The 18975-nt window shown below is 42.7% G+C and overlaps 1 protein-coding gene across 1 annotated transcript in view; it reads right to left on the reverse strand.

Annotated features, from left to right (window-relative positions):
* The window catches only part of CDYL (chromodomain protein, Y-like), a 170586-nt gene that overhangs the window by 873 nt on the left and 150738 nt on the right, over positions 1-18975 (reverse strand). Inside the window, exon 8 of the mRNA XM_015420962.1 lies at positions 6304-6447. Coding sequence (XP_015276448.1) covers positions 6304-6447 — 144 coding nt within the window. The remainder of the gene's footprint in view (positions 1-6303; positions 6448-18975) is intronic.

Consider the following 18975-nt stretch of genomic DNA (forward strand, 5'->3'; position numbering starts at 1 on the left):
TACTGTTGTAGCCTCTCCCTCCAAGACATTCCTGAGGGTCAGGGGGCCCTTGAGAATAGCATAAAAGTTTGCAGTGGAAAGGCGAAATCAGTGAAGACTGCATTCTTCCCTTCCCTTCTCCCCTGCATTCTTCCCTTCCCTGTGTCTATTTGTGACACAGAGGTCTCGATCACGCACAAGGATGGATGAGGTATGTGCAATAGGAAGAGCTTGCATATCTAGCTTGGTGGTGAAGGGGAGGAGAGAAATGCAGATCAACTGTGCACTCTGGGCACAGAGATACATCGCATGCCCCCGAAGGCCCCGTCAGTAAAAGCAGGCCAATCAGTATCACAGATTGAGGGCAGGGGTTACTCTTTCTGCTACAGAGTCCATGTGCAGCACTTTATTCTACAGGAATAAATGGCAGCCCTTAGTATATAAGGAGCAATTAAGGGGCACACTCAGTGACATCACTGTTATACCTGTTCCTAGCCCCTGGGAACACCTGCCATTAAAGATCAAACCTATTCCTATCTACAAAGCTGCATCCTGCATTCCATTTCTTGGACATGCTAGGAAGGGGGCAGCATTTGGGAGAAAAAGATAGAAACTCTGGAATCTAGGGGCCAGAGAAATTCCCATAGTGATGAGGGGGTGGGAGGAACTCTACAGCAATGATTTCCAGGGCTCTTCTCTTGTGCAGAGAGAGAGAAATTAAACCCCTCTGTGGGATCCAGTAAGTGGAGTCAAGCCACCACACAAGAACGTTGTCCCCCCAAATGCAGTCTTGTACTTTCTCCTACATAATGCCTCCCATTCATTGCCACACTGAAAAAATGAACATACGTATGTTGGGGTGGGAACTAAATCTGTCTCTGGTGATCCCACTGACTAGCGTGAGAACCAACCGTGTTCCTTCTCAGCTGTGCCCAACACTGCATTCCATCGACTCCATCCCACAGAATTCAGTGGGGCCCAATCAAGTGAGCCCTTCTCTGCATAGCCCTGCCCAGGTATCTGCTTCTCAGTCATGCTAGAGCAGGCATGGTAAACACCTGCTTGAACAGGCAGAAGCTCTCTGAAAGTGTGACTGATAATGTACCATTCTCAACGTTTTGACTGCATGAATGTTCGAACTCAGGGGGTCTTCCCAATCATTTAAAAATACGACTGTGCAGACGGTGTACAAGGTCTAGGTGTTTTCCTCCCCAAATTGTCCTTTTGTTTTGTGGAAAAACCACTCCCCCCCCCACTTAAGCCATAATATTTCACTACTCGGAAAAGCATGATTCTTCCCCTAGGTGTTAAAAAAATTCACAGCTCTTGAACATTCCCAGCTGTCACTAAGGTTGGTACAAAAATATACTGTGGTCTAAATGTAAAGATAGCTTTAAATTGTTCCCCACAGTGACTGTCTCCATTAAGTGTACTATTTTTGGGGGTAGTTTTTTGTATTTTTCATATGTGCATGTGTGTGTGCATGTGAGTACCTGGAAGTCATGGCAACCTCTGGTGACTGACCCCTACTGGGGGCCCGGAGGATATTCAGAGAAGTGGCTGAATAAAGCCTGCCCCCGCCTCCCAGCTCTGGTATTCCAAGGAGGCCTCCCATCCAAGTAATTGCCAGTCAGCCCTGCTTAGCAGCCTCCGAGTTCTGATGAGACTGGGCTTGCCTGGGCTATCCAGGTCAGGGCCATTTAGTGTACTGTTGATGCTTTAACTTGGCTTATGTCGATACAGTGCTGTGTCACTGCTTTGAGGTCAGGCTACCTAGCCGCTTGGCATATTTGGTTATATAAGCATCCTTTTCTAATGAAAAAGCGATGCACTAAATATAAAGAGAAAATAATGTCAACAGTTGTTGAAGCAGCAATCTGTAACTGAAGTGTTCTGTTGCAATCTCATAGATCGCTCTCTATGGAATTGCTCCAAAAGACTACTGCAGCCATGAAATGTGATTTGCAGACTGTAGTCCAAAGTGCTAAATACTTTTGGTATATTTTCACCTGCTTATTTGTTCTGTTTAATGACTTATCTGTGCTGCCGGCCAGGTGCATCAGCACTTTAAAATGTTATCAGTAATGATTATGTAATGCAGTAATTATTTTATAACGCTTAGGGCTCCATTGAGGAGAAGCAGGATACACAACGCTGACAAAAACAGCATCCAGCATGTGTTAAACTTCACATATAGTTTTTCGACATGATGGCAGAAGGGCTTTTTTGTGTTTTGTTCTGCCTTGCCAAGAAAAAAACCTAAATATCCAGAGCCTCAAACATTTTTCAGGTATCAAAGTGATTTTCTCAGACAGACAGACCCACTCTTCTTTCCATAATTTGGAACAGAATAATATTTTGGCTAAATATATTTAGCTCCACTTAGCAGAGCAGTGATCCGTGGCACTTAAACAGAAATTGCAAGCCAACTCATGCCTGGGCACATATTTCAAGTAAAAAACCCCCCACATGACAGTCACTCAAGTTTGTGTTTGTTTTCTCTAAGCTTTTTAAAACAACAATCCAATGCAGTTGTTGGAAGCTGCAATTTGGACTGGAAGTTCATTAACATCTATATTCACAGGACCATGTTTCTTTCAAAAATTTCCCTTCCATATTGTCCCTCCCCCCCCCGAATGAAAAAAGCTCATAAGGGAAAAGGCCAACCCAACAATTATAACAATAAAAACAGTGGCTTCCGGTCTAGCTAAGATGGAGGACTGAAGCGTTTCGCACTCGTGCGAAGCGAGCGACGGCCACTTTTGACAGTTTGGGCAATATACAGCCCAACGCATCACTCCCCAGCGAGGGGGGGGGACAAGCAGGCAGCAGCGCCCTAGAGGGAGTGTGAGGTTGGCGTAATCCAGCTTCGGAAGAAGCTGAATTGGGCTTTGACCTCCTCCCACGAAGAAGGCAAGTGCCAAGCAACTCTATAGTGGCCGATCGAGCCGGGCTACCGGCATAAATTCTTCGTCAGCAGACTTCTTTGAAGAAGGACAACAACTGTGAGTTAAAAGAAACAATGCGAAACCCGTTTTGAACGTGCTAGATAACAAAAACGTGCCGCTTACCTGAACTGAGTTTGGAGTCAATTTGAATTAAGCGGTTGAGCGGAAAATGAATAGTAAATCCCAGAAATCCGATTCCGGAGAGAAAAAAAGTTGATTGAAGCCTTTAAAAACTGTAAAAACGCTTATTGTTTAACATTCCTGTGGTGAAGATGGAGCCGTGTGCGCAACTGTAAAATCGAAACTCACGAACAATAGCGTGGGAAGAGCAGGCTGGTGTCACAAAGAAAGAGGTCCGTGTGAAACATCCAGGAAGTTGAATTCCTAGACGGGCATTAGCGAAAGGAAGACAGTGGAACTTTTAAAGGTGCCGGACCGGAAGTGAGTTGTATGCGGAAGGAAGGGCCTGCAAAGTATCAATTTGACCTACTCTACATGAAATTACCATAGAGAAGTTGCGCCCGACATTTTGAGGAGGACTTCAACTAAATTTGCTTTTTTAATATATTTCTAAGGGTCTTTGGAAAGCGTAAACAGAGAGGCATGGAGGACTAAATCTTATCATCTAGAAGAGTGCTTTATCTTGCGAATCTGTGAATTGAAAAGAAATCGCCAAGACGGAGACCAGGAGAGGCAAGAAAAGAGCCGACTCAGACCCAGAACTTAAACCAGTTGTGAGACCTAGGATTGGATCTACTTCAACCCCCAAAATGTCAAGGGGAAGAGAGAAAAAAGAGATGCAGGCCTCCAGGGAAGCAATGGAGAAGAGAATGACAGAGGCAATACAAGCCATGGGGGAGCAGATAGAAAAAACATTGGGGGACCAACTGGAGAAGCAAACTCAGATTCATCTGAAACATCTAGAAGAAGTCCAGGAGAAGAATATAACAGCATTGAAGGAACTGGTTACTACAGAAATAACTTCAATCAAGCAAGAAATGGAAGGAGTTAAGAAGGATGTTCAAGCAAATGCAACCAAGACTACAGAGACAGAGGAGAAGATACAAAAAATAGAAGAGAAACAAGATTCTTTGACTCAACAAATTACAAGATCAGAGACAATGATGGAGTTCAGAAGGATGCAGACTCATCTGAGATTCAGAGGCATTAAGGAAACAGAGAATGAGAATTTAAAAGAAAAAATGATGGAAGTGATAACGGCTTTTTTGGGCGAGGAAGAAGGGTCAATGGACTCAGACTTTGATTTGATTTATAGAGTGAACTCCAGAATTGCAGAAAAGAAGAATTTACCAAGGGATGTAATTGTACAATTTGTAACAAGATCAATAACAGAGGAGATATTCAAGAAGCAATTCAACGTCCCTTTTGTAATAGAGGGAAACAAAATTATGGTGATGAGAGAACTCCCAAGAACAATACTGCAAGACAGGAAAAGGTATAAATCCTTGGCTGACAAACTCAGAGCTTTGAGCATCAGATATAGATGGGAGATTCCACAAGGTTTATCCTTTACGTATCAAGGGGTGAGGATTCAGATCAGATCGATGATGGACTTTTATAAATTTAAGGCGGACAATGCGGACGTCTTTGGAGAACTTTAAAATAAAACGCATAATGGAGTACAAATTGTTGTCATGGAATGTTAATGGATTAAATTCACCAAACAAGAGGAAAAGAATCAATCATTGGATACAGAAACAGAAATGCAACGTGATATGCTTGCAAGAAACACATATTAGAAAACAGGATATAAAATATTTAAAGAATGCTTTATTTGGAATTGAATTTTGTTCTGCGGCCTCAAACAAGAAAAAAGGAGTTGTGACATATGTGAAGAAGGAGTTACAACCTACAGAAATTTTTAAGGACATAGATGGCAGATACGTGGGTGTGGAATTAATGATTCAGCAGAAAAAAACATTGTTGATCAACGTGTACGCACCCAATGGAGCAAAGGAAAAATTTTTTAAGGATATAACTGACCAATTACAACAATTGACTTATGAGCAAGTTATTATGGCCGGAGACTTTAATGGGACAATAGATCGTCTAGACAGAAAACCACAAAAGGACAACGAATTCAGCGGAAAATTGCCAAAGAATTTTTTTGAATTAGTTAAGCAAGAAAAATTAGAAGATGTTTGGAGGAAATGGAACCCGATGCAGAAAGACTTTACTTTTTATTCCAATAGACATTGCTCTTTTTCCAGAATTGATATGATTTGGATGTCTGAAGAATTATCAATGAAAACACATAAGACTGAAATTTTGCCAAGATGTAATTCAGATCACAATCCGGTGGTATGGAGTTCCACAGAAAGGAAAAAACCCTTTCTGTGGAGGATTAATGAAGACTTGTTGGATAAGAAAACGGTAATTGAGATGTTAAAGGAAGAAACGAAACAATTCTTTCAACAAAATTTAAATAGAAATGTTCTTTTAAAAAAGCACCGGAAATTCTGCTTTTGGGACTTAAAATGGAAGAAGTCAATACGACTAAAAAGACTTTACTCTGGTACCTGATAGTGACAGCGAGAATGATTTATGCTCAGTTTTGGAAGACAGAAAAGGTACCAGAGGTTGAAGAATGGATACAAAAAGTTCTGTTCATGGCACAAATGGATAAGATTACAAAAAAACTGAATAACAAAGAAGACGATGAGTTTTTTGGAGAATGGAATGACTTTAAAATTTATCTGGAAAAGAACTGGGATGTGAAACAAAACTTAATATGTTTAGATCAATATTAAGTCAAATGATGTTATCTTTAGATTGTAATGATGAGAAACTGATATTGTTGATGATATGAAGTAATTTGGAGCAGGGGTGGAAGCATTGTGGGAAGCCATTGGAGGGAGGGGAGGAACTGGGGATGGGGTAGACAATTGATAGAATGAAAAGTTTTATATGTTGTATTCCTGAGAAAATAAAAAATTTGTTTACCAAAAAAAAAGAAATGACATTAGTTCTCCCCTCTGCCCTCCAAACATAAACTTCCCATCCAGGTTGCATCTTCCAGCAACTGCTCCGTGTACCTATGCCCCCCCCCCCAAACCCGGGGAAATATTCACATGGCAGAGCATCATGTGTAGACAGAAGCATGAAAAAGGTGGTACATAGATATTACCAAGCAAACCTTGTGCTCATGCTAAATTGTGCCATTTTGGAAATTACTTCTGGCTGTATCTATGCGCAGCGCATTTTACACCGAACTCTTTGTGCACTGAGGGCTCTGTACTGCTGCTCATGTGTACGGAAAATACACCCACCCACCCCGGTACAAGGCAGTCACTGTAAGGAGAACTTTCTACTCAGCCCTGTGTGAAATCGAAGTGGAGAAAAAAACAAAACTTACAACTGAATTACAAGTGACAAGTTCCTTAATTCGAACCATGACTTCCTGGGTGAATGTTCCGGGCCAAAAAACTTGAGACACCAGTCCTTTTGCGCATGCCTCTTGTGCAGTCAGTTTCCTTCCACTGAACAACATTTCATTTGCCTGAGGAAGATACAAAGTTATTTCACATGACAAATGTAATGCAATACAAAAATATCTTTAGTAAAAATACTGTGGCTTCTAAAAATATCTGTATCATTTTCCAGTCTTCACTGGATTGCATTGTTTATGTGTTTTTCCATCTGTTAGTGGAACCAATGAGACAAAAATCAAGAACTACCATTAACAGCTATGTAGGCATCAGTGTGTTAGGCTGCATACAGAAGTGGCGCATTTCGGAGCCTAGAGGGCTTACTGTCCAAGGAAGATGTCCATGTTAACAGCCATCTAAAATAAACAGATCCTCATGTCCAAGCTCCACCAAATCAAATGGGCTTTAGCTGACAATGTAAGCGAATTTAAGCTTGCTTTCTTAAACAAAAGGCAAGCATGAAGATTAGAGGTTGAGACAGGAAGGTGTTCGAGGTAGGGTTGCCAGGTTTCATCGACGTGCTGGTGGGGGTGCGTGAGGGAGCCTTCCAGGAGTGGGGCAGGGCTACACAACGTCACATGGAAGTAACATCATCACGTCAGGGACGTCTCACAACAACACTCTGGTTTGAGGGCAAAACTCTATGGTAAAACTGCCCTCAAACCATAGAGTTTTGCCTAAAACCCTGAACGTTGCCGCGTCATGTCCCCGACACAATGATGACACTTCTGGGTGGTGTCATTGCATCAGGGACATCACTCAGTGACGTCGCTGTTTGGGGGCAGTGGGCAGAAGCCTCCAAAACTGGGCGATTTCCTGCCCGGACCTGGGGAATGGCAACTCTAGTTTGGGGGAAAGCACAGCAGGTGTTAAGTAATCTAACCATACACTGGTAGTCAGCAGCAAGGAAGAAAATCAGATGCTTTTAAAAAATAAATCCACATCTTTAGTTCTTTTAACATATTAACCCAGTGAACAAATTACATACTTTTCTTTTTCCTTTCCTTTCCTTTTATCCAATAAAAGTGCTATGATACATCAATTTTGAACAAAGGACACTCCAAAAGGATATGTGCAATCATGTTGATCTTACCCATGGGAAAGGGGCAGATTCATTCTGAATAAGGTAAATGTATGAATCCTCCCACTCATAACTGCCGAGGAGTGGGCATTTAATCTGGCCAGAATGAACGCTCTTAAAAGGCTTTGGGAAGTCAACAGATAGGTATAGGAAGGAAGAGATTTTGGTGGGGGAATACAAAAAAATTGGGATGAACAAGCTGGTGCCTGAAACTAAAAACAACTTTGGTGATCAATTAGTTTTACACAACTTCTCACCAAAGCAAATGCTGCATGAAGGCCCAGATCCTGGACGGTATCCAAGTTAACATTGAGAGCCAGGAGTTTCCCAAACACAGTCTTAAACCGTATTGACCTATAAGGGTCCTCTTTCAAGATAGCCCTTACAATTACATACTTTTAAAGATCCTGGAAATGGGACGAAGAGCACTGCATTACACCTAAATTATACATTTTTGAATCCTGAATGTCCTGCTTTTCTGATGTTTCATCTTGGATATTAATGAGTGAGACAATTTCTTCACACCCAGCCCATAAAAATATTAGCCCCTCCCCGAGATACCTGATACAAGGCAACCAGAGCATTTTAGGAAACAATCGTTACCTTGAGCCCAATATAGGGCTCACAACAAAATAGGAACTTTTATAGGGCTTATGCTGAGACAAGACGTTAACAGGCAGATTTCACACTCATCAAAGCAAAATTATCAATGTTATTTAAGATTGCTCTGTTTTAAGTGCTTTTATATCTGGCTTGCTTTTACTGGCTGTTTTATTGATAATGGTTTTATTGATTTATTTGTTCTTCTTGTCTTAACTGTGAGCCACCTTGAGCAGGTCTGGAAAAGGAGCCTACAAATTCTCTAAATACATACATAAAAAGAAAAAATACAATGCACTGCTTTGTGAGTACTCAATTTCTGTTGTCCTGGTTTAACCTGGAAAGCGGCCTCATTTGTCCAAATTCTGAAACTATTCCCACTTAAATTAATTTCAGTTAAAAAGATTCTAGCTTCTGTAATCCTAGGGTTGCCAGCCTCCAGGTGGGGCCTGGGGATCTCCCGCTTTTACAACTGATCCCCAGCCGAAAGAGATCAGCTCCCCTGGAGAAAATGGCTGCTTTGGAGGGTGAACTCAATGGCATTGTACTGTGCTGAGGCCCCTCCCCTCCCCAAACCCCGCCCTCTCCTGGCTCCACCCCCAAAGTCTCCAGGTATTTTCCAAACCAGACTTGGCAACCCTATGTAATCCAGAGCTGCCAGGTTTTCCAGTCAAGTTCCATACAACCTTATTTAGGTTGTACAGAGACAGCTGTGTGTATTTGTGCATACGTGTGTGTATTTGTGCATACGTAAGTATGAGGTATGCTTCTGTTTTCCCCAGAAAGGCTCAAAGACAACTTTAGTGATCTGTACCAGTTAAGTCATCATTTGAAAGCCCACTGAAATTTCTGACAGGTTGTTTATGGATCTTAGAACTCTTGTTATATATGGCCTCAAAGCCCCTACCCCTAAGGAAAGACTAAGGCTTGTAAACCTCTTTATGACATCAGAGCAGGTAAGCAAATGGCAGCCAGAAGGACTAAAACTAATCTGAATGGTTAAGACCACTGTGACATCAGAACATATCAACCACCAAGACAGGACTAAAAGGCAGCAAGCATGGCAGGGGAGTTCAAGGTCAATCATGGAGTGTAGGACTGATGAACGTCTGACTAGTTATTTATATCTGATATAATGTACCAATGGTTAACATTTTGATTCTAGAAACCAACTTCTGGCAATCGGAAATCAGAAGTCTGAAGAATTTGGGTGCATTACAAATTAGAAGCAACCAAGGAAGAGACATGTAAAAGAAACTTTGCGATGAATAGGTCACATAAAAGAGCACAGATTAAAATTACTCTTCCACACATAAAGGAGCACATATATTTTAATTTAGACACATAAATCTGTGCATGAATAAGGAAACCAGTCTATGGTTAAGCATATGCTAAAGAGTGATCGTGTGTACAAGCAGAATGAAACCAACACAATAACAGACATGCATGGAGAAAAATACTGTATTATACAGAAATTACAGCACAAATACAGCAAAATTCAAATGATTTTACACTTTAATTTGATACAATCCAGTCACATGGGGGAATGGTGTAACCTCACTGTTCTCCCAACAGAGGCAGTTGCCAACATTTTAATCATGAACACATTTACTCTACAACTGTGTTCTGTGGACTTTAACAAACTGTACTTCCAGGTACACAATTTATTTATTATTTACTTATTAATTGAGACTTTTAGACTGACTTTCCCTGCAGGCAGGCCTGCCTCAGGGTGGTTCACAACAGGATAAGAACAATAGAAAATTTAGAGTAAGTTAAAACCATAATAAAATACCCATAGCCTCCTAAGGGGGTAGGTGAGGGGTGGTAGGATGTATAAGAGTGCCAGATTAGTTGCTGTCCTGTCACAGTCCTCAACCAAAAGCCTGGTGGAACATCTCTGCCTTACAAGTCCTGCAGAAAGGTAATAGATCCCACAGGACACGAATGTTCTCCAGCAGGGAGTTCTACCAGGTGGGGTCCGGGGGAAAAAAAGCCCTGGCCCTGGTTGAGGATAGCCAGATCTCTCTTGGGCCAGGGACCGCCGGGAGGTTTTTACTGCTGGAATGGAATGCTCTGCTGGGGGCATACTGAGAGAGGCGGCCCCGAAGGTATATGGGTCCCTGACCGCTAAGGGCCTTAAAGGTCAAGACCAGCACCTTGAACTTGATCCAGTGCTCCAGTGGTTGGATGTGTGTCATCCAAGGAGTCCCAGTGAAGACCCATGTGGCTGCATTCTGGACCAGTTGGTGCTTCCGGGTCAACCTCAAGGGAAGGCCCCCATAAAGCAAATTACAGTAGTCTATCCTGGAGATGACCATTGCATGGATTACCATGGCTAGGCCAAGGTGAGACAGGTAGGGAGCCAGTTGCCAAACCTGGCCCAGTTGGAAAAATGCCAACCCGGCAACCTTCACAACTTGGGCCTCCATTGACAAGGTGGCAATCCAGAGTCACACTGAGGCTCTTGATGGTTGGTGCTGGTGAAAGGGGCACTCCATCAAGAGCCAGGAATTGGCAGCCAAATTGTGGCCCGCCCCCACCCAGTCACAGAACCTCCATCTTACCCGGATTAAGTTTCAACTGATTTATTTATTTATTTCATTTATACCCCGCCCTCCCCGCACTGCCTTAGCCATCCAACTACGGTCTCCAGGCCCTCAGCCAAGTCAGCAGATAATAGACTATGCCAAATGCTGCTGTAAGGTCGAGAAGTATCAGCAGCACTGACCTGCCTCGGTCCAGCTGCCTGTGGATATCGTCTGTGAGGGCAACCAATGCTGCCTCCATTCCATGGCCAGGGGAGAAGCCGGACTGGAATGGGTCCAACACCGATGTGTCATCCAGGAATTGCTGGAGCTGTTCTGCTGCTCTCTCAATTACCTTACCCAGAAACGGGAGATTCGAGTGACGAGTCTGGGCAGTAATTGGCCAAATCCATAGGGTCTAAAGTTGGTCTTTTTAAGAGTGGGACAATCACTGCTTCCTTCAGTCCCATTGGAAAGAACCCTGAGCCCAGGGGCAGATTGATAATATTTTCCAGGGAACCTCGTAGCCCCTCACAACTGACCTTCACCAAGCATGAGGGGCCACGGGTCTAACAGGCAAGTGGTCAGCTTAACAGTACCCAGAATCCTGTCAACATCAGTTCAGGAGAGCTGGCTGAAGGTGTTAAAGACTGAATCCAGAGGTGGTCAAGGGCCTCCAATTCTCATATTGTATCAAAACTGGCTGGGAGGTCATGGCAGAGAAACACGACTTTTTCTGCAAAAAAGATTGCAAATGCCACACAGCTTATTGCCAAATTACTAATATTCTGGGTCCTCTCAGAGAGGGATATAAGAGATTGTCTCAAATAATTGAGCCGGGCGAGAGCTAGCAGACACAATGGAGGTCACAAAGTATTCCTTCTTAGTGGCCTTCACTGTTATCTCATAGGATTTTATAAGTGTCCTATAGGATGTTCTTATAGCTTCGTCACGAACTTGTTGCCAGGTTTGCTCCAGTCATCTTGAGTTCCCGTTTCACCCCCCCTAAGTTCCATAGTATACTGGGCAGTGTTCCGTCTAAGCTGAGTTGGTGTGAGCTAGCTCACAGTTTTTTAGCCTCCGGCTCACACATTTTTGCCTTAGCTCAGGAAGGAGGGCTCCAGAGCAAACTCATTGATGCAGCAGCCAAATCACTCGCTCACAACTTTAATGCCAGTAGCTCACAAAGTAGAATTTTTGCTCACAAGACTCCATAGCTTAGAGGGAACTTGATACTGGGGGATGATTTCTGTTGGGGGCAACGAGGACATTGGGGGCGATTTCATCGATGGCTTCAGAGAGACAGGTGTTCCAATCCTCTATCAGCCCATCTAAGGAATTTTCAGAGGACATCGGTTCCTGCAGAGCATTCTGGAATCCAATTAGGTCCATCACTGCAGGCGAGCATAAAGCAGCTCATTGCCTAAACGGGGGGGAGGGGGGTACCCAGTTGGACCTGCAGGGTGCGATGATCTGACCATGGCACCAATACCTTGGCCATCAGATCTATACCTACCTCCGTGCCAAAGATTAAATCCAGTGTGTGGCCTGCTTGGTGTGTGGGGCCTGATATAATCTGGGTGAGCCCTAGTGCCGCCATGGATGACACTAGATCCACAGCCTGCTGTGAGGAGGCGACATCAGCATGGATGCTGAAGTCTCCAAGGATTATAAACCCTGGGAACTCAGATTTATTTGATCAATGAACAGTACAAATCAAAATATTTACAGTAAAGTAAATAGAAGAATACAAAAGGTCATTCTGCTAACACAACAGTAGGAATTTACTAAATTTTAAAATCTGCACACAGAGTTTCCTGACAGATTTTACAAACGGCTGAAATTTTTTTTTTGCCCAACCAGGGCTATTTTTGGGCAGGAACGCACAGGAACGGAGTTCCGGCTGGCTCCCAAGTTGGCCACGCCCAGCAGGAACTCATTAGCATAATAGGCCTCGCCCAACAGCAGAAACTCATTAGGATTGGCTACATTAGGGGTGTGTGGCCTAATATGCAAAGGAGTTCCTGCTACAAAAAAAGCCCTGGGTTTTGACAACAAACAAGGTAAACAGAATAACAAGCAAAAGGTGGGTATGGCTGGATGACCACACTTCTGGTAACATGGGGGTGCGGCCTAATGTGCTAATGAGCTGTGCTGTCAGGGGTGTGGCCCAATATGCTAATGAGTTTCTGCTGTTGGGTGTGGCCTATTATGCTAATGAGTTCCTGCTGGGCTTTTTCTACAAAAAGAGCCCTGTCAGCACAACTAATAGTGGTCTGTGGATTAACACCCAATAAAAGCTTCTTTAAAATATCAGAACAGCCTGAAAATCTTTTAAGCAATGGGGAGATTATATTTCAGCAAATTTCCTGATAAAAACAAAACATGCTCAACTGATTCCACCTCCTTGATACCACAGGGACAAATTCTCTCCTTCATGGGGATCTGTTTTTATCTTCCCTCCAAAACTGCAAAGGGAAGAGCTCACCATCTTGCCAACGTAACAGCTCTCAGTTGGCTGGGTACCTCCAAAAAGGAGAGATAGGGTGCCGGAGCCACAATGTATCTAAGTTTCTCTGAAATCATAAAATGTGGGATGTTGTTATTGTCTCTTTGCCACTCTATATCGAACAACCTTTGTTTGACCATTGCTTTTGCTCGGTCATAACCCATTTCCAAAACATTTTCTAAAGAAAATCCTAGATTCTGCAATTTGCAACGGATGGCCTTCACGCAGGACGATTGGTAATATCTTGGAGAACTAAGGGTGTCAGGCCCTGTGGGTTATATGCTAGCTTTAGCCAAAAAATGATAGAGGCAAGGCTTACCCTAGCCTCCACCTCGACCAAATCAGAATCAAAACGTAAGCTAGCGTTAGAAACACAGCTGGGCATTTGAAATAATGTTCTCAGGAATCTTGACTGAACTCATGCTAAACGGGCGAAACAAGACAAGGGAGGTCCAAGTATTGTCTCATACCTTCGTTGGGGCAATGTTTTTGCATGGAATAACTGGAGGGCTGCTGGTAAATAGAGGCCTCCTTTGGTGCGTGCAAATTTTAAAATACCCTGAGCAGATTTTTGGCCTATTGCTGCAACATACTCATGATGAGCAGTCCTGGTCCCAGAAGAATGAATTGTCACCCCTAAGTACTTAAAATATGGTACTTGTTCCAACTTATGGCCACTGATGTTCCAAGACCTTTTTTTCTGACTTTTTTTTTAGTTTTCTGATCATTAATCTCTAGAGAGTAGTACCATATTATTGGCAAATAGCAAGGCTGGGATTTTCCTATTTACTATAATAGGGGGGTGGGTATCAATGTTACCTATGCTACTAATCAAATTATTAATATATAAGCCTCGGGACCTCCAAGATCCAATCAGCTGCTGCTTCAAGCAGGCTCTGAAGGCTGTCTGTAGGAAGCGCTAAGTGGACGGTACGCCAAACACACAGCCAGAGTCACCTCAGAGTCCCAGACCAGGCCTACACAATCAGTGCCGGTGATCTTTGGGACAGGGAGCAAGTTTAGTTTGGTAACCAAAAAGCTAGTGCATGAAAACTTTTGCAATAAGGAAACTGCTTCAGATTCCTTTCAATGGCAGCTGTTTTGATTTAGAACACTATTTGGTTTCAGTAGCTTACCACATGGATCAAAAGTTCCACTCACATAACCTTTCTCCGCAGTAAAAAAAACCCAAAAAACAAATCAAAACAAAAAATGTTTGCTACAGCCCAGAGATAATCTGTTGACCAGCATGATATAGCATTACACATGAAGGGCTTGCCATATTGATAAGAAGTCACAGGAATTAAGCTACCTCTATGAGACAGTGGATTTGAGCGCACCATTCCTCAGGTCCTCTGAAATCTGCAGCGTTTTTACAGAGACATGGATATAAGAGCTGCAACGCCAATATTTGGAGACTGGGAATGGCATTAATGGCAAGTTGCAAAAACCAACAAAAAGAAACTGTAGTTGTATGCTTATTTGGACAAATAAACTCTTTACACTTAGGTTAAGTTCAGATACAATACAAACCATATGTTCAGATACAATACAAACCATGGTTTAATTAAACTAGCCACAGTCAATTAGTCATCCAACTGCAGGCCACTACATTAACTACGGTTCGCTGAGATTCTGTTAACCAGGGGTCATTTTGTAGAAAGAGAGGTGCAGGAGCTCATTAGCATAACTCATTAGCATAGCTTATTTGCATATGCCACACCCCCTGACATCACTGGAAGTGTGTCAGAAGGCAACACCCACCACTCAGGCTCCGCTGGACTGTTTTGGACTGCTAGCTATTGGGGGGGGGGAATGTGCAGATCTGTCCTTGCAGAGGAGGGAGAGCTTGTACCTGAATAAAACTTGGTCTTAAAGGTGCCACTGGATGGTTTTCTACCGGGGGGGGGGGCTCTGCAACTTACCTGGCTGCTTCTTGCTCTGAGGGCTGCTGGGAGCAGGGATGAAGCTTTACTGCTGGAGCTCTGCTCCTGTGTGCCCTGGGCTCTTTACTGCTGGAGCCCCGCTACTGTGCGCTCCTGCAGAAAATGACCTCTGCTGTTAACTATGGTGTTTAACTGTGGTACCCTGGCTTCATCTAGGTTTGGCTTTACACCAATGCTCTGTACATATCCTGACTACAAAACAGCCTGGCAAGAACAGCTCAAAATCAAAGCCACTCTTGCACAGCCCAGCTGAGTTGTGCAAAGAAGGTGATGCTTACGGGTGTGTATTCAGCTACATGGAGTTGAAAAAAATACTCGAAAAATGCCCTATCAGTATTTTCTGGATATTTTTTCAGCCAGTTAGTGAGTAGGCCATTTACTTGGCTATCTGACAATGGCCAACCTGAAACCCCCTCCAAAATATTCAGGATTTTTCAGGTTGGCTGGAGGAAGTGTATTTAAAGAGAATGCAAGCCCTTTAAATGCCTTCGAAGTTCACTCACAGGCTCCTGGGGCATGGCTACTCCTGCAGTATGGTTTATACCAGACTGCAGGAGAAACGAGCCCAGCCAGGATCTCCTTTAAAAATCCATAAATATGCCAATGAATACATCTCTATATACCAAGTTATAAATGATGCATTTTTTATGCTATTACAGCAGCAAATATAGGTTTAGATTTGATAGGAAAGTATTGCACATATAGGTTTCTATTCCCCCGGCCAAAATGGAAGGCAAGCTTTTCCCCCATGGCTTAAAAATGTCTGGAAATTTTACATCTCCACTCAGGATTATCAAGAAAGGGCTTTACTGGTAATCTCACAATCATAACATTTAGGGCAATTTTGCACCATATGAACTTATTGATCTGGGGAGACTTTGCCAGGCTGTTAGTCCGTGTCTGGCTTTCTCATACTTACAATCTTGGATAAAAGAAGAGTCTATCCTAACAGCACTACACTGAAACAGGCATCCAAAAAACTAGGGACAACACTGAAGGCAGAACACCATGTGTGCTGCCAGTCAAAGAAATCCTCAAGCATTCCACAAATACGGAACGAAAACCTTTATGTGTCTGTAACCCATTCCTCTTATTGATCAGATACCAGGTTATGAAGCAGAGGTGGCCTGGCTCCTTAGAACTGGGCAGAAAAATAACGCCTTTGCATGGGTACAACATATCGAATAGCCCACAGATGTTTTCAGTTGCTGTAGTTATTTGCTATCGACATCAAGGGTTTTAAAGGTGGATAAACACACTGCATGAGAAACGGGGGGGGGGAATGGAACATAGAGTGACCTTCCGCTATAAAAAGGAACACAAGCGGACAAATAACTGGGAACAGCTTCTATCATCATCTTGAAGAGAAATAATGGCAGGAGCTGGAAATAATGTAGTATTCCACCAACAACTACTTCTCTAGCTACACTGGCCAAAATGCATGTCTCCAAACTCCCAATATCTGTAGAATATATTAGATTTTTTTAAAGGTATGCTATAATGAGGGAAAGATTGAAGGTCAAAGAAGACGGGGACGGCAAAGGATGAGATGGTTGGACAGTGTCAGCGACGCGACGAACATGAAATTGAGCCAACTTCAGAGGACAGCGGAAGACAGGAGGGCCTGGTCCATGGGGTCGCGAAGAGTCGGACTCGACTGTGCGACTGAACAACAACATAATGAGGGTTAGAACCTCCTCCCAGGGAAAGGGGAACATTCTACAAACCCAGGTATGATCAAAGCTGAAATACGAAGCTATGAGTCATCTAGATAAGAAGAGCAAGTTATGCCAAACACCATGTATACTAAACCAGATACAGATGGAGGAGCCTAGCTAGCCAACACATCCAAAACCTAAGCACCTGATATTGCTGCAACTTCACAAGAAAACATAAATTACAATATCTTCTACTCCTACTCTTAGAGATTGCATAAATTTACTCAGAAGAGGTATTCTGTATTAAGAAGGTCACCCGAGGGTTTGCAAACAGCTTGAGATGGGGTGTGAGCGGCTATAGCTGGAGGAGTGAATTCTTTGGAGAGTACAGACAACCATTCTTCTGCAAATGGAAGTCTGGATCAAACCGGATTATTTCACACATTTTCCCAGTCTACAAGCCCTACTGTTCGCAATGCTGCCTTGAGTTTAATAGAGGTGATACATAACATTTCATTTATAAATACATAGAGAAATAAATAAGTAAATACATGAAGTACTGATGGCTTTTGTTAATCCCACTGGGTTGAATCCAGACAGGCAATTTCCCCAGATTCCCCCTTCCTGCTACCGATCCCCCTCATGACATTCATCAGGGTCCACTATCCCTCCAAGAGGGGCATTTCGTGGAGATCAATAGGCTGCAGTGGGAGGGGGGAGGCAGGAAAGTTTATCACTGGAAAATTTACTCTGGATCCACAAATCTGTTAAAGGCAACAACTGGCTCACTCACATGATTTAACCATTCTTGGATAAAAATAAAAGTACACTGGAACAAGCAACAACAAATTTTGCTACAATGGCAACTATTCTGGTCACTTTAAGGTACGCAGTACTAGAATATTTTATACATTTATTTATTTATCTATCGTATGGCAGAGTTACATACAGGAAGCATATAATATAAAATAGATAACCAAGGTGATACAATGGGTACGCAGACCGATCTTGCAATCCCCCTAAATATTAATATTTAAATTTTCAATGTACTCAATCCCAGCTGGGGAGAGTTCAAAGAGCTCCGCCACATCACCCTGGAAAGCACCACACTCACATTCCTGTGACAGATGGAAAATAGTTTGCCTGGTGCAATTCTAGCTCACCTCCTCATGGTGCACCTTGGATAAAGAGCTAGAACTTCTGGCTGCCAGAAAAGTCATAGGATCACCTGGCTATAATACACACATGCAAATAATTTTATACAGAATAAACCTGAGGACCTGACAGTAATCATTAGCTAGATACCTTTTTGACATTAATGTGGGCCACCTAGCTAATAAAGATGCCCTCCATTAGCATCCCGGGAGAATGAATAGGGGATCTTCAATAGATACTTAATTAAATTCTAAGTTTCTTACTGAATACTAATAATATGTCTTCATCTGACAGAAATATTATAAAACTGACTGAATTGGAAAAGGTGCAAGTTATTAAGAAGGCAGCAAAGGCTCAAATTTATTTGAAGCAGCTGAGTTATGAATGGAGGGAAACAGTACATTGGCATACAGATGATGTCAAGTACAAAAGAGATTTTATCTCTAAGATAAATAATCCTTAAGGGAACGTGTTGCTGAACTGTTAAGTGACTCAAAAGTTTGCAGATTTTTATAAATCCAGGATTTGAGGCAAAGGCAGAAGACAGAAAGAGAGGTCCCCTCCACTGCTTGGTAGGAGCCAACTGCTGTTTAGTGCCTCTCTTCCCAAAATTATCTCTTCTCATGCTATAAGGCACCACAGCACATTATGAAAAAGCTGGTACCTTGAATTTATTTTTCTGTTTCCTTCTGGCCTCTTTCCTTTATATTAGTTTACAATGTAAAATAACGATTGCCTTAAGTGATTTTGCATAAAGGCAGCATATTAATACAGTAAAATATGTATTTATTTAGGTTATTTCTATGCTGTCTCTTCATAGACCTGACTGAGGCAGCTTACAATTAAAATCATCACAATACAAAAAAGCCATTAAAAACAAGCCATTAAAACCCAAGTGACTGGACATAAATAGCATAAAGCTATCCATAAAACAAATGCAGACCATAAAAATACTGGTAAGATAAAACCCCTAATTAAAAGCCTGGGTAAAAAGATGTGTTTTGCCCTGGTGCCGTAAAGTAGGTGACAGGCGAGCACCGAGGGGGAGGGGTGTTCCAAAGGTGAGGTGCCACCACACAAAATGCTCATCTCTGAAGACGGGGGGAGGGCGTGAGACATACA

The sequence above is a fragment of the Gekko japonicus genome, unplaced genomic scaffold (genome assembly GCF_001447785.1).
Source record: "Gekko japonicus isolate JY-2015 unplaced genomic scaffold, Gekko_japonicus_V1.1 scaffold366, whole genome shotgun sequence".
Taxonomy (NCBI): domain Eukaryota; kingdom Metazoa; phylum Chordata; class Lepidosauria; order Squamata; family Gekkonidae; genus Gekko; species Gekko japonicus.